This window comes from Oreochromis niloticus, linkage group LG4 (genome assembly GCF_001858045.2).
Source record: "Oreochromis niloticus isolate F11D_XX linkage group LG4, O_niloticus_UMD_NMBU, whole genome shotgun sequence".
Classification (NCBI taxonomy): domain Eukaryota; kingdom Metazoa; phylum Chordata; class Actinopteri; order Cichliformes; family Cichlidae; genus Oreochromis; species Oreochromis niloticus.
Genome location: NC_031969.2, coordinates 13,225,107 through 13,241,960, shown reverse-complemented (window position 1 = coordinate 13,241,960; position 16,854 = coordinate 13,225,107). Strand labels below are relative to the sequence as shown.

At 39.8% G+C, this 16,854-nt stretch overlaps 1 protein-coding gene across 1 annotated transcript in view; it reads right to left on the bottom strand.

The window, feature by feature from the left end:
* The window catches only part of grapa (GRB2 related adaptor protein a), a 34,182-nt gene that overhangs the window by 4,881 nt on the left and 12,447 nt on the right, over positions 1-16,854 (bottom strand). Inside the window, exon 4 of the mRNA XM_005459442.4 lies at positions 8,529-8,697. Within this exon, the coding sequence (XP_005459499.1) occupies positions 8,529-8,697 (169 nt within the window). The remainder of the gene's footprint in view (positions 1-8,528; positions 8,698-16,854) is intronic.

Genomic DNA, 16,854 nt, shown 5'->3' with positions numbered 1-16,854 from the left:
GAGCACTGACAGTACAGCTTTTGCTAGTTCCCTTGTGCACAGAATCCAATGAAAATTCCTCCAATACTGCTTGTTTGGCCCTTTGCACAAGGTCCAAGTTTTCCAGGGTAAAAGGGAAGGCTTTGCAACACAAGGACATGAGGATATTAAGGGATGTGTTAGGAGAATTATTTCCTATTCTGCCATGCTGAGATAAGAAGCTATCAAGAGCCATGTAATGAGCTGATGTGGAATTAGTTTGGAAAGACAAACCAAACAATAGGAGGGTCAACACACACACACACATACAAAAAACCACCATGGTGCAACGTGATCCAAGGACTCACGAGTGCTCAGCACACTTGGTTCACGTCTGTGAAACTGACCCATTTAGTCAAACACAAAAAGTAAGAGCAAATGAATTTTGAAGGCAAGCTAATGAGCTTAAGGCAACGTCGTGAAACACTGAACACAATCTTTTCATAACCTCGTCTTTCTTTATAATCTAAATGGTTAAAGGGGGGGATTGAACAGTTTTTTTTCTTTGTATTTTTATTTCTTTTATGAAAGAAAAAAGAAGTGATGCTGTGAAGAAGTGGATACTGAATACTGTTAATATTTCAAAGCTTCGAGCGTGCACATCAAGCTCACAAAGAAGAAAGGGAGCTGCTGAGCAAATACACAAGAAAGTGCCAGACTGTTTGTCTGCCAGTTTGCCATAGAGCTGTCTGGTTAACTGGTCTTTAGGGCAAATTTCTTTCATTTAGCATTTTCTTTGGGGTTTTTTTTCTTCTCCAAAAATGGCACAGAGGATTTTGTAGCTCACACAATTCTGTCCACAGTGGAACCTCTGAGATGCTTAAGAGTCCTTCTGATGATCAAAACCCAAATAGAAGCTCTAAATATGGTTTTGCCATAATCAGGTTAAGTCATTCATCAAACAATCTTTTCTCCAAGAGAAGTAAAGCGCGGGTTGTAGGACCGTGTGCAAACACTGCCAGTGGAAGACACTGGGTGTTGGAGCTTTGTTGATGCCCAAGGCCAAGACACAACCCCGCAGACGCGAAGACCAGCTGACTGTGATTTTATATAGCTTGACGGTGAAAAAGCCAGTTGGGTCCAAAGCTAATATCAATGTTTCATGTGTGCTTTTAATCTGTGCATCTACCTACTGGGAAACCAAGCCCACTGATGTGAATTGAAGATAACTGGATACGGATGGAGCCAGTGCAGAAATGATCGGCTGGTGTTTACATGATTGCATCTCTCATTTTTTTCCCCACCTTTGATCGTCTTCCAGACTAAACTGTAAAGCAATAGAAAGGCTGTAGAAATACATTTTTAAGTAAAGCTCTCAACAGACAGGCACAGAAAATACACCTTAAAGCTCAAATTAAAACAGTAAACACATATGGAGACATAAAGAACTGACTAAGCTGCTGTGATCTCGTGTGGAAAGACAGAAAGGCTGCATAGCCATGTAAGGAAAGCACGGCACCTTTGGCTCTGGGGCATGATGTGATTCAGATTCAAAGTGACCTACAGGGCAACAACATCACAGCCAGTGTGCTAAACACAGAACGATACAGGGATACTGTATATGACCAGCAGCTGACACTTCACTGTAGTTATTTTCACTTATTTTTTCCCAAAACAAAGTCACACTGTTGCTGTATGTGGGCGAAACTCCCCAGCAATGGATATAGAATTAATTTGTCATGTCTTAAAGGTACAGTGTGTAAAAGATGTCTAGATGTCTGTAGACTGCAGCCAGCGGAAGTTTGTTTTCTTACTCTTCCTAATTCAAGTGCATAATCCCAGCTAAGGTGGCCACTATAGGATAAACAACTCTTGGAGCCATTTATCTGTAGTGAGCATAGGCTGTCTGCTGGTGTCTACGTCTGTTTACTCTGGAGGAGGCTGTAAAACATTTTGAAAAGAGTCTGATAAGTGAATGAAACTCACTTCTGTCTGATGAAAGCAATAGTGAGGTGAGTTGTTGATATCATGAACGTTTCTGTGTTTGCCCCAGCTAGCCTCTGCTGTTTTGGGTCACGGTAGAGCTCTTAGTCTCTATTAGTTGCTGTTAGCCTCTATTAGCTACTGTTAGCCTGTGTTAGCTGTTGTTGGCCAGTGTTAGTGATATCCTGAACGTTTCTGTGTTTGCCCCAGCTAGCCTCTGCTGTTTTGGGTCACGGTAGAGGTCTTAGTCTCTATTAGTTTCTGTTAGCCTCTGTTAGCTACTGTTAGCCTCTGTTAGCCTCTGTTAGCTGCTGTTAAAATGTCTTTGAAGTGGATATAACATTGTTGGGCTCAGACACTTAACAAATAAACTTGCGATGTGAGTAAATAAATGTAATTAAACTTTGTAATTAATGTAGTTAAACTTTTTATTAGAGGGTAAGTGTGATTTTTAGGACACATAAGCCTAGCTAATATCCATAAAGGTTCTCAGTCATCCAAGTCATGGTAATCTAAAAAACTTGCAAAAAAAAGAGCTTGTGTAATCTTTTTTGACAACTTCTTTGAATGTCTTGCATGTCTAATCTTCTGAAATTTTTGACAGTATTGGGAATAAATGAGCATGTTTCCATTAGAGCCCTGACTTCAGTTCAGGAGATGAGGTTCGATGGGAGGAGGAAGACGATGAAGTGGAAATGAGGGAGAAGAGAGAGCAGTGGTGAAGGAGGAGAAAATATACATGTACAAATGTTCAATAGTCATATGAGTACAACATATTTTTCTATTACATACGTTAAAAAATAAGTGACTGTATTTTTAAGGTTAGCCATATATGTCACCATCACACGCCACATTTTATATATATTATTATTATTATTTTATTATCAAGTGTTTCAGGAAGATAATTACATAACACTGTCCTAGTGGACCCTTAATAAGCTTGCTTCTGATGGGGCAACTTTCTGACCTGAGACTAATGATGCTGCGTAATATAAAGACAATCAGAATTTGGTTCTGTGCCTGGGACTCATGTCACTGATGAATGGAACAGATATGATATAATATCATAGAACCAGGAAATTAAACAGAACCAAATGAAAGAAAAAACAAAATTAAAAATAATAAAAAAAACATTATTTGGTAAAACAGAAATAGTCTTTTATGGTACTCGAGGACCACAAAAGCCATATGTGGTGATAATGTAGAGTTTTTGTGTTTTCTTTTTTTATTCTACTGCACGTATGTGAGCAAGTTTAAAATACACTTTAAGTCATATTGAAGGTCCTGCTAAATGCTGATAGCAGAGTGGAAGTGGCCTGAAGATAAGAGCTGAAATAATCAATCATGAGTAAATGAATCTGCAACGACTTTAATCACGTCCATCACTGTAAATTGAATTTCTTTTGGGTGTTGAACCATTAAATTAGAACTTGTAGATGCATTTTCAAAACTATGGGGAATTTTACATTTGCTTCTTTTGTTTTTAAAGAACAATTTTCTTAATTTCCTTAAATGGGGTGGCTCTGTGGCGTTGTGATTAACACATTTGCTTTACATGCAAAAGATTGATAGTGGAAGGGTAAGAAGAGTTAGGCTTAGGATGAGCTTAAAGTGCTTTTACAGATCCTTAAATGTACAATATGTAGAAACTCCACTGATCATGAAAGTAATGCTGCTCTACTAATGCTTAGATAGACGCTTGGTGAACAGTGGCGGTTTCCATAAGCCCTATTATTTCTTAAGTTTAACCATATTCTTAAAAGTAACAGAAGAGTCACAGCTGACCTCTAATACCTGCATATTCATTGAGAATTCAGGGCAAATTGCCTGTATCATCATAGTAAAATATGAGACAGAATAAATGGGGTGTAAAAAGCAATGAAATTAACAACCATAAACATCTTGTTAAAGCCTCCAGGCTGTTTTCTAGCAGTAAGTGCCAATAAAAGAATACAAGAATGCAGCAACTGTCCTAGTTTTGTTTCTCCTGTGTTCGTATTCCACTTCAGCTTGAGTTTGTCAGAAGTCACTGCACACAAGTGGATCCAAAAGTGTGTTTTTGAATGAGCCATTTGAGCAGATGGAGAGAGGACAGTCATCCTTTTTGTGCTATTTATGCCCAAACCACAAAGCCAGAAGTCATAACATAACACCACCTCCTCTGTGGTGGTGTCGTTGGTGTAGCCTTAAGCTTCCTGTGCATGAGCATGAGAAATTTTCAGAAAACTGAAATATTCAGAAACAAAACCTGGTGTTGTTTCCATGTGCTGTTCACTCGCATTAAAGAGAATTCAATTATCACAGTATTTAGCTCACACAGTTTATTAGTCTCCCGCGGGATGGCTGTAGCCATCTTCCGTTTAAGTACCACCATAACTGCCTAAAGCTAAATTCATCACTTCACACCTGCTCCAGCTGCATTTGCACAGAGAGACGAATGCACTGCGCATCATCTCCAGCGATTTGGAGCACGCTCTGAACGGTTTTATGACGAGCCATGATGCAACTAATCAGGAGCTCAATTTTTTTTAGGATGAAAAAAAAATCCACTGAAGGTTTCCCATTCCACGAGGCAAACTACAGCACCAACCTGCCTGCTCTGCAAACCCTCTCTAAGCAAGTAAGATCAATTGTACTTTTTCTTGCTTTAAGAAATTTGATGAAAAGTGTCAATCTAGAAGCAGCTACTCCAAAAGCACATCATCACAACGATCAAATGCATCATCTTCACGACTCAGATAAGCTTACATTTTGTAAATTTTGGCTTTTTATCTGCTAATTTTTTCCGTGTTAAATGGTTCATTCAGAAGGTTTTTGGTTTACATATTTCCACTGAATGCCCAGCTGCTTTCCTCTTGGGTGATGTTAGCTGCTCTTGCTAAATGTCTTTAATAAAATGCCCCACAATTAAAGTCCAACTTGTGGACATCGACTTTTTAAAGTTTTGTGAAACAGTAAAGGCAGAAGTCTAAGTATTATTCTTTATCAGTGCAAATAGCCCTTACAGGTTACCCTAGCCTATTAAAACAATCTTTCCTTGGAGCCTGCTGTCCAGGCAACTAAAGCCATGTTAACAAGAGCCAGGATCAATAACGGAGCTACCGTTAGCATGTGGGACTGATAGGACACTCGGGTTTCTTGATATCGGAGTAAGCATGGCAGACACCTGGATGATTTTGAGGTAGTTAGTACTGGGCGAGTCCCCTCATCCACATCGGCTCCACATTTGGAGGGGTGGCCATGCACATGAGCTCAGTTAACCCTCGTATAGCTAAGGCACTAAGTCTGAGTTACGTTTTACACAGAAGTCAGTGCATTTTAGTGTCAATCCTGTAAATTATAAGTGCAAAGGTGTTATTTATTCTTTAGTAAATAGACATTTAATTTTTTTAAAAGTTGGTTTAAAATAATTTAGTGACGATTCTGGTGGTTTTACTTTGGGTTAAGGCTAATAATCTTTTTTTCTCTTTTTGTGGTGACATAAAGTATATTACTGCAGGCGTTCTGCTCCAGGTTGGATCAGTAAGGATGCTATTATTACTTCAAGCAGAACATAAAAGGAACGTGGAGAAAGGAGGGCGAGAACTACAATGTGCTGCTACCTTGCCTGAAATACACTCGTGCATGTGTGCCTGTTTATTCCCTGCCTCGCTTTAGTTGTAATAACAGCACTGACTCATTGGCCACTAACATCACTTCTTCTCTGATCATCTGCAAAACACCACAGAGCAGCAGTGACTGGCTATCTGCAGGCCACCACCGCGGATGTCAGCGCCTCTCTGCTTCTTTTTCGACACTTCACAGAGCTGATTGTTAGGCCTAAGGTTTGAATTCAAAGGCGGACTGAACCGAGGCAGTGAAAGCAGTGGTCGCAAACAGATCCCATCTGCAAGGGTGCTTTGAAAACAGATGGCAGCATTAAGGACGAAGCTTGGATGTAATTCTAAGCTGCTCCAGAGTTGCTTTAGGATCATGTCTTCCTTTTGGGGTATTAAAAACATTGTAAAGTCAATAAAGAAAACATCTGGAACTTAATCAGGTTTAGCATGTTTTCGTCCAAACCAACTTCTGCCACTTTCTTTTCAATTTTTATTTATTTATATTAATTTTTCACAGGCTATTTAATGGCATGTTTGAAATGAAAGTCTTAACTTTTTTTCAATTATTTACCACTGGAAGAACCTGGCCTGCCTTAATGAGTTTTAATTTTGGCATGCAACCCGTATTTAATAAACCAATTAAGTTTGCATACTTTGTGCATGTACTGTAAACACAGAGTACGAGGGAGCTATTGCATTTTCTAACATAAAAACTGCACCCCACAGTTAAACCTTTATCACCACTATCATCTATAATCAAAAGAAAACATGCAGTGAGTGTCTGATAACTGAAAAATCCAACTTCTTGAGGTAAAACGATCCAAACTTCAACATCATCTGTAGGCCATCTGAAGCACTGATTCTTAACTGATACTCAGTTGAGCTGTGGGCTAAGTAACCACAGATGATGAGATTCATTTCAATGAGTGATGTGAGCAAAGTTTACCCTGTCACATTCTGTTAATCCTCGACTTGAAGCGAGCCCAAAATGAGAAAAGTGGAAAGTGCTCATGTATATTACTTAAGATCAAGCCCATCTTGAATGTGACCCTTTTATTTTAAATATACAGGATCTGGAAATTACACTGCGCTGATATTACTCTTATGATGTTACGGCTCCCTAGCTGGAATAAGTAAGGAAGTCTGTGCTAAAAATCCAGCTGAGAAATTCATCCAGGGCACATTAGGTTTATGCCTTTGGCTTCTTCTATGCTTCGTATGATTGTAAAATACCAGACTCCATTCAGAAGTCAGAGTGAGTTACATGTTATGCATTTTGCAGGACTTTTTGTGTAACATAATTTTGCACAAACCATGTAAGTAACACCAGCAAACCATGAAGACAGGAGGCTGACTAAAAGAACGACTTAAGCCAAAAACCACACATCCAGCATCCAGCAATGCTAGACATTCCTCGGTTTCATTTTGAGAATTAGAAGTATTGTCAGTGTAGTAAATGAAACATGATCTCCATGTGGCAGCTAAAGCTGGCAGATGACTGCACGTCATTGATCGTTCTGTTCCCCGATGAATCGAGGTCAAATCTTGGGGCTGAAACCACAGAAGTGAATATGATGTTATATGAAGTATTAGCTTGTGGTTTGTGTTACAGTGACACAAACACGCTGTCACGTCGGGATCGCTGTGGATCAAATCCTTTCGGTGCAACTGGGTTCGCCTGCGGGTGCGGCACTGCCTGCCGCTCCCAGAAGTAGTTACTGTGCAATACGAGCTTGTCTACATAATGACAACAACAACAGCAGCTTTTCCCATGATGACACCTTCTCGAGAACTAACTGTCATTTCTCGTACTAAAAATCAAATTAAGTACTACTAATGCTTGAGCTATGCTTCTGGTTTACAGCTGTAGTATATTACTACTGTGTGCAGTCTTTTGGAGTCTACATATCTGTATATATCACACTCTACATAGAGTGTGATCCACCTAAGACTGATTGGGCGATTGAATTATGGAGTAAAGTAATAATATGCCCAAATATGATATGTAGCTACCTCATGACTAATGCGTATAATTGCCCTTTAGAAAATCAGTTTTCTTTAACACTGCTGTGCTCAGTCCGTCTGGCACGCTGTCTAAGATGACTGATTTGGTTTTGCTCCAAACTGGCGGCTGCTCTGTGATGTTTCATTACAAGCTGCACCTCTACGTCAAACGTCAAACCCCGCCGACGCAGTCGCAGCTCCAGAAATTCCACATATGGAGTTTTTCCCATAGTTATCAGCTGCATTAGATTGACAGGTTATGCCTTCGAGTCAAATGAAAAATGAATACTCAGCTTGTTATGTTTGTCCAGGCATACTGATTTGATAAGCACCGGATAATTTACTGTGTCTCGCCTGATAGTTAACATGATGTATGGGAGTACGGCGGAGGGAAGAGGAACGAGACAGAGACAGATGACAGCAAGAACAGATGTGTTTTAAATGGTTTGGTGAGGACATTCATAAGGATAATGGGATTAAAAAATGTATAGGGATTTTTTTAAAAAGATGAGGATTTAGGTGATTTATGTACATTTAATTTTTTTAAAATTTAATATATTTAATTTTAAATAACTTTTATTCAGGTTGCTTTTAAAAACTGTTTAAAGGGAGACTTTTGTGTACATTTTTACTTCTATATTTTTTCCTAGGACTCCCCTGGTACAGATTTGCATTAGTCACAGTTTTAGCTCCTGCCTCTTTAAGGCCACCCCTCCCTTAAAGCACAGTTTAATCTGATTGGTAGCTCCTCACCTGGCTTTCACAAACAGAATCCAGTGCTAGCAAGCTACACCTCCTTATCTCACCTGAAATGACCATAGAAGGAGATCTACAATGAGCAGATGAGCTGAAACTGATTGATTAGATCAGTTTAGAGGGTTTACTTGTTGTTTAATATGACCAACAGAAAACAGGTCAAAGCTTACCCTCTTAAATGTTATTTTAAATTGCTTTAAGAAAACCATGAAATCAAAAGAAACTCACCCTGGCGAAGTGCTCGGGGTCTCTCAGAAAGACCGTCCTCTCCTTGGCGATGCTGTTGCTATGGTAGAAGTCCACCAGCTCGTTCAGAGAGGAGAACGCCTCGTCCCACACGTAGTACTGACTACAGCGATCCTGCAGTACCTTGAAATGCTGAACATGATCTCCATAACTGCAAAGCAGGTAAACAAAGAGACGGAAACAATCATAAAACTGAGTATCTATGAGGATATGTGCTTCCTCGCAAGTTAACAAGTTTGCCATTTTGTTAACTTACAATAAAAAATACAAAAGCATCAGAAAATCCTTATTTTGTTCCTCTTGATAAATCGTAATTTTGCTCATTTCTTCCTCCCCTGGTCATCCACAACACCACCCTGCAGTGGCTCCATGCTCACAACACTGAGAACCACAGCCACAGCCAGTTTCCCTTTATTGGTTTAAAATGTATGGAAAATCTATGAAACACACATTAGGTAAAATTCCCAAATCTCATTAAAAGTTTGAATATTTACTGCTGTTTATATGGGACAAATTACATGCATATATGCAACAACACAGGTCGTTTCCTCTCAGAAATAATTCGGAAACAAAACGGTGACTTGTTAACTGTCTTTGTCTTACAGTACATCTGGACCACCTATTTCTTAATACTCTTAATGTTTAGCCTGCAAAGCCTTCTCCCAGATGTCAGCTGCTGATTGGACAATGGATTTAGTGCATTTCAATTTGCCTCCAAAATCAGTGGAGTGACCTTTGCTTGTTATTGTACTTATTGAAGTTTTATTTTTGGTCAGCCTTTATTTAGCCAGCAAGAGAAACACTTGAGATTACAAGTCTCTTCCGTAAGAGCGCCGTGTCCTCGCACAGGCAGAATTAACCTGGTGTGTTTTTCATTTTGAGCCGGAAGCTGTGCCCGAGTCCAAACCCAGGACCCTGGGTTGACTTAAATCTGTTGAAATAATGTGAAAACAGACAAGCTGTTACAAAGAGAAACCCAAACTAGTGAGGAAATATCTAACGCAGTCAGTTTCTCAGAACTTATAAAAGCAGACAATGACATTTTCACGGACAGCTCTGTGGGTCTCATGTCAAACAAACCCAATACCCTTTAAATTTAAATAAATGTGGTTTAGAAGCTTTGTAGCACAAAATCAGCAACATTTTTAGACAGATTCTGATAAAAGCCAAGCAAAGCAAATGAAAAATAATAATAAAATAAAGCCATAAGTGGAACGAACAAAAATAGCTTAGGTGTTGAAGAGCTTTGCCTTGTTGTTATAATTAGAAGAGTTTGGCCAGCATTCATTGACAATCATACCTGCTCCCCCTGTCCTGGTCTGCGGTGGTTGCTAAGTAACTTGCCAGCTTATCTTTAGAAATCTGGACATCTCACCATGATTACATGGTTACATAACCGCATCTAACATGCAGCGGAAATCAGTCCAACACCCCCATATTTCTAAACACATCACAGAGTAGGTGTGTGTGTTAATGTTATGTTAATGATTGCTAAAATATCACGTCGGTGGTTAAAGAGAGAGCCAACATTCTCTCTCCCGTTTCTCTTCTAGCGCAACGTCATCGGTGTGGATGGAAATACCGCCATTGAACGATGCATCCTAATAAGCGAATAAGCACAATGTGGGATCTCTTTTTGAGGGGATTTGTGGTTTAACCTTGCTCGGCTCCTTCTGAATCGCGTCTGATTGGCCGTGCTCCAGGCTCGCGGAAAGTAAATGAGCATCGGCTTTTTTTCACCCAGAATTCCTTTCTCTATTCAGACACTGTGCTCCTGTGAACAAGCAGAGCTGGCTCCCTTATGACTGGATGGCATTCAGCTACACCTCCACCCTGCCCTTCTTTCTCTGCCTTCTCTTTTTTTCCAGCCTGTGTGTCCTTGTTTCTCTCCTCTCACGATCTGACTCCCAAAACTGAGGATTTTATTTTGCAGGAATATTAAATTAATCAAATATGTCTTTCTAAAATGACAGCCTAGCAGCATGTAATATTAACTCATTCTGTATGACTAACAGCTCCGTAAGTCCTTTTCTTTTTGCTTTTATTTTGCCCACAGGTCTGGCTGGCTTCAGCTATTTTGGTACCCTGTGCGAGGGTTTGAGGTTTGGTGAATAAACTCTGAGGAAAATTTCCGAACAGCCAGAAGCTACAAACACAACTTCACCTTGAATTAATGCTTAATCAGGTCTTAATTACATTTAATTTCGGTGACTCTTACAAACAGATCTGTCTGTGCCCCTCTGGCAACACACAAACGCTGTGTTTTAAGCTGTAGTGTTCCTAGACCAATGCTGGGGTGGTAATTCCATGAATTGTTACTTAAAGGCCACAATTTTCTTTTTATTATTGTCATATTTTTGTTGCCATATCATTGCTGTCAGTGCAGACAATCACCTCTTAATCTCAATTCTTTCTAACTTTTCTCTCTTTATCTCACTTTGTGTCCATTGCCTCTCTTAATTCAGCTTCTCACACACACACACACACACACACACACACACACACACACACACACACACACACACACGCACGCACGCACGCACAAAGCACAAAACTGTGGTCTTCTGTCTGAGTAATCTTCATCGGCCCCAATTATCTCCCAAGGTGTCTGGCGCCCTCTGCTGCACCCTACTGGTGGGGCTCTGTAACTGCCACCAGCTGTGCAACTGTGCAGCAACTGCTTGTCTGAGGGAGCAAATCACACAATAAGCCCCTGCTGGATAACGAAGTCAAAATAAGTAAGGGGTGCTGTTAGAGGTGAACAGAGACGAGAAGATTTTAAAACAGGATGTGAGCTCAACACGGACTTTCCCTCGAGGGGATTCACAATAATGTAAAGCACAATTAAACACATAAAACAGATGGAAGAAAAGAAGAGAATAAGGTCATATTTGAAGTTATTCTGCACCCTCTACACCCTTCTCAGTGGTCATTTGAAATTTGAAAGAGAAAATTTATTTTCAGGAAATTTAAAAAAAATTTATTTCCAGGAATAAGAAATCAAGAGAAAACAAAAAAACAAAACTCATTTCAGTTCAGCTTTGGAATATTAATGTGAAACTGGCATCGATCATTAATGTTTGACATGCTCAGCCCCTCCCCCACTGGAAAAAAGTGCCTATGCAAGTGACCAGAAACTAGCTAAATACTGGCTGAATATTAAACCATGCTTGATGCTAAATTTACCCTGCCGTGCAAAACACAACCACACATCAGTATCAGGAAAGAGGTAAAAGTAATAATAACACAGTTTGAGACCTACTTTGAGCACAAATCATGAGAAAACTAGCCTTAAAAAGTATTTAAATACTATTTTTTGCTTTATCACAATGGCATCACACCTTATTCAGAATGAAATAAACCATAATCTAGAGTTAAATACTTGAATGCATGAGTAATGTAGCTGTAACAATATTCGGCGATGTCATACTGATGGTTTTATTAATTATGATGGTGAAGTAGAGACAGTAGAGAAGCAGTTTGCTATAAGAACGCAGACAGCATCTGTCTCAGCTGGATCGCTCTCTCGCACACACACATACACAAAGCAGTCTCTCCAAGTGCCCTCTCATCTCTCTGATCCAGTGTAATTAAGGCCCACAGCGATGGAGAGATTATGCTCTGTTTCCGAGTAAAAGGAAATGAGAACGAGAGCAAGAATCTAAGAAAGAATGAGAGTGAGAAAGATTGAAAGACAGAAAATGAAATAGATTTAGAGATAGAACTCAGAGTCAGATATACTGTAGATGAGGACAGCAGTTAAATTTCAAACTTTTGCTCTGCACCAGCGCTACTGTGGGTGCTCAAAGGTCGTCCGACCATCTTTCTCTCAACTTCCCCCATCAATCTACTCTCACTTCCTTGTTCTTGCTGTCTCTCTCATTCTGCCAGCCCCCTTGTCTAATCTGCTGTTCAGTTTCTAAACCGCTGCAGATGTCTGGACTACTTCACACAGTCACACTAACACCTCCGACCGACAGTTTTTAACTCTGTGTGCGTGTGTGTTTGTGAGCCCACGTGATGCAAATTGCTGATTACATCATGTTTTTGTGCCAGCTAGCGTGCATAACCGTCTGCCGTATTACATGCGATGTAGGCCACCATGCACACACATTTTGACCATCAGTGTGCGCACGTTTTAAAGGAGCGTCCTTGCATGTCAACCAGGCATGTCAATGAGTGAGGGAGGGGGGGTTCAAACCGCTTGTGGCATTAATAAAGCATAGCCAGTTTTGATAGATGGCTGAGGAGATAGGAAGGAAGTGTGACCGTCTGTGCTCTGAGGGTGCAGAGCGAGAGATGTGATGAAGCGGAGAAGGGGAGGAATGATAAAATATGTTTGGTGGAGGCACTTTAATCGAAACTGTGTTGACTTGAGTGGGCTGAATATTTCTACTGTATATTTAAGTCATTCGCGTCCACCTGAAACTTTGGAAAAGAGCTCCTACCCTTGACTTCAATCAATTGTTTAAAATCAAGTTAAAACTGAGTGTTTACTTTTAAATTTTTTTTGTCTGTGTGCAAAGTGGAACAGTGCAAGCATTCAAAATAAAACCAGGATTGTTGGAAAATTCCATGCTATGCTTAACAGCAGTGGGGCAATACTAATGATGCTTTCCTCATTTTGGATATGTTCGTTAAATGTGTATTCTTTTTTTGGCTTCCTTTTTTGTTTTGACCTTCTACATGAATAATTAAAAACAGCAGGACTTGCCATCCGAAGGTGACAGAAGCTGTCAGCAAGCACTTCTGCTGAATGAGTCATGTTGGTCACAGGCAAAGTCTCCGACAAGCAGGCCTCTTTAAGCAGAAAGCTCAAATGACACCACTGTCATGATGCTGTCGACAGATTTACAGATTTATGTCATGTTTTCATTTTTCATTAACTTTGTTCACTTTAACTTCAATAACATTTTAAAATCCTTAAGTAATGAGACTTTTACGATGCTCTGTGATTTCTTGAGTTCAAGCTTTTTTGTTGCACATTTATGTTAAGATTGAAAATCTTTAGTGTTTGGAATTTGGGGGAAAATTTGATATTTAATATAACTTTTGGTATCTGCTTTTTCTCAGAGTAAACTCAGACTAAAGCCTTGAGAGGGAGTGAGAGACAGAGCGAGTTTGGATTAATTAAAATGAGAAAAAAATGAATACATAAATAAGGAGGAGGAGACCCTCTGGAGCCTCTATCTCACGATGCAGGATGGTCTTGTTTCACCCTGAGAAAACACAACAGGAAATATAAAGTCCTGTCCTTTCCTGACACTGCTCTTGCTTTGCCTCTTTCTCTCTTCCCCGTGTTTACGTTCCTGTCTCTCTCTGATGTGTTTTGGTCACTGAACTGTGGTATTAAACTGTGCCAGTATGAGTTATGGATTAGGCTATGAAAACCTGACTTTCTACTGAAAATTTACGAGAAAAACTCTTACTTGGTCTTGAACACAATATCCTCTCTCTATCTCATAAGCAGGCTGCAGTTTTTGGCATCTGACAGAGACCATATGTTTTCCTGGTCTCAGTCATGTTGGCTGTGGAAACAACTCTTGACCAAACATGTCTATCACATACATACTGCACGTAAACAACTTAAAGGAGAATTTCACAGAACAAACATTATTGTGTCATGCACCACACATACAATCACCAGTTACTTTATTAGTAACTTTATTAATACATCTATTCAACAGAGGTGGCAAAAGTACAGACATTCTGTACTTAAGTGGAAGTACAGATAGTTTACTGTTTATGCTGTCTTCATATGAGACAGGATAAAGTTAGTATGAAGGTGGCATTCAGTCAGCAGATCTAAGCATCATCAGCTTAACTTAAAATTCATCTCTGCTACACCCATGTAACCTAACTCTGACCATGAGAACCACAGCCACTGTGCACCAGCCCAACACAGTGCTTTACTTTAAATCAACCACATTATTTATCCTGCACAAACCTGCAGGGTATTTTCATGCAGCCTTTAAATAACAGTTAGTTTACCTCAGGTTTTTTTTGTTGTTTTTTTGCAGCACGTTTCACAACATAGAAAAAACATATTGTCACATGTACAGGCACAATATATGATTTAAAAACATGAGGTTTATGAAGCGCCACTGAGCAGTCTTTACCTTTACATCTAACCTCTCTTCCTCCTCTCCTGTCCTGTCTTTCTTATCTTTCTCCATCTCTAAGTAAGGTTAGTTCTCTTTCTTTTCTCTCCTTGTTAAATACAGCAGCTCGACCTTTAGTTAGCAACACACTGTGTGACAAACTGCACACAAACAGTTTGCTTCTTGACACATGAATAGGATTGCCTTTCGTGCATTAGTGTTTAGCCTCAAATCGGTTTGATGTTTGAAGGCAGTGATAATAACTCCCCTCAAATGTGTTAAACCAAAAGTAAAAAGCCTGTTTTTAAAACGTAGGGAGTAGAAAGTACAGATATTAGTTTAAAAATGTAGAGAGTAAAACTAAAAAATTGTCAGAAAAATAAATACTCAAGTAACGATACCTGAAAACTCTACTGAAGTACAGTAACAAAGTATTTGTACTTTGTTGTTTCCCCACCTCTGCTCATTAATTTAACAAACAGCCAATCACGTGGCAGCAGCTCAGTGCATTTAGATATGCAGACATGGATTCCTGCTAAAGTGCAAACTGAGCATCACAATGGAAAGAAATGTGATTGAGGTGATTTTGAACGTGGCATATTAAAATGTTGGATTTACACTTACATAGTGCTTTTCTACTCTATTTGAGCATCTGAAGCACTTTCTTACCTCACACACACATTCACACAAGCACTCTTTTCTGGGTTGAAGTGTGTTTACATTCACACACTCACATTCTGACGGATACATCGGGGGCAACTCAGGACACTTCTAAAAGCAGACTAGAAGAGCTGGGGATAGAACCATTAACCTTCCGATTAGTAGACAACCACGGTGTGGTTGTTGATGACAGACTGATCTGAGTATTTTAGAAACTGCTAATCTACTGGGATTTTCCCACACAGCCTCGAGGGATTACAGCAGCAGCTGTCTGAGTAAAAATGCTCCGTAGATTCCAGAGATCAGATGAGAATCACCAGACTACTTTGAGATTACTCAAATAACCACTCATTACATGTCAGTACAACACACTGAACTTAAGGCAGATGGGCTAGAGCAGCAGAAGACCGTACCAGGTGTCACTGCTGTAATCTCAGAACAGGAAACTGAGGCTGCAATTTGGACAGGCTCGCCAAAATTGGGCAACAGCAAACTGGAAAAAAGTTCATCTGATGAGACTCAGTTTCTGCTGCGACATTCAGATTACAAGATAAGAATTTGTTGTAAACAGCATAAAAACCTTGGTCCATCCTGCCTTGTATGGATGGTTCACAGTAGTGGTGGTGTACCAGAGATACCACAGCCTACATGAGTGTTTTGCTAATTATGTCCAACCCTTTATGACCAAAGAACAAACATCTTAAAAATGACAGTTCACAGAGTTCACTGCATTCAAATGGCCTACACAATCACCAGACCTCTATCCAACAAGCACCTTTAGGATGTGGTGGAACAGGATATTCACATCATGGATGTGCAGTGGAAAAATCTGCAGGATATGTCTGATCCCGTCACGTCAATATGGACCAAAATCTCTCAGGAATGCTTTCAGCACCTTGTTGAGTCGATACCATGAAGATATTTCTGAAGGCAAAAGGAGTTCGTCCAAGTAGTAGCAGGTATACCAAATAACGTTACGGCCTAATGAATATTTTAGAGTCGTGTTACACAACTTTACTGAGTCACTTCTTCATTTTGGCAGGCATTTTTTGACACACTCTTTTTTATTGTATCGAATAAACTAAAGCACTTTTTTTCCTGATGTTCACGAAGTGTGAAATTGTCCCCCAAATGATGACATTCACAGGACACTGAACCCACTCTGCGTTACTTAAATCTCTGAGTGGATTATCTTGCTGTAAAATAAGCATCACCCACAGGGTCAGTTCCCTTTAATGGTTTCCCTTTGTAGAAATGTCCCTGAAAAGAGGCTGATGATAAATGATGACTAGGAAGCCGAACGAACAGCCAGAATCAGAGCTGACTGTATGAGCCATCAGTCAGTGTAGCGTGAGTCAGTGATACGTGAGGCCGTGTCAAAAACAACAGAATCAACACTGAAATGGTAGAGCAGTGGGCAAATTGCCTAGTGGCCCTGTCTATATCATTTTCATCTACCGTTAATGGTATTTACAGTCTCCACGGAAGGCGAGTTAATCACTATAGATGCCCATCTTAAAAATGAGCAACTTTACAGAAGAACTGCA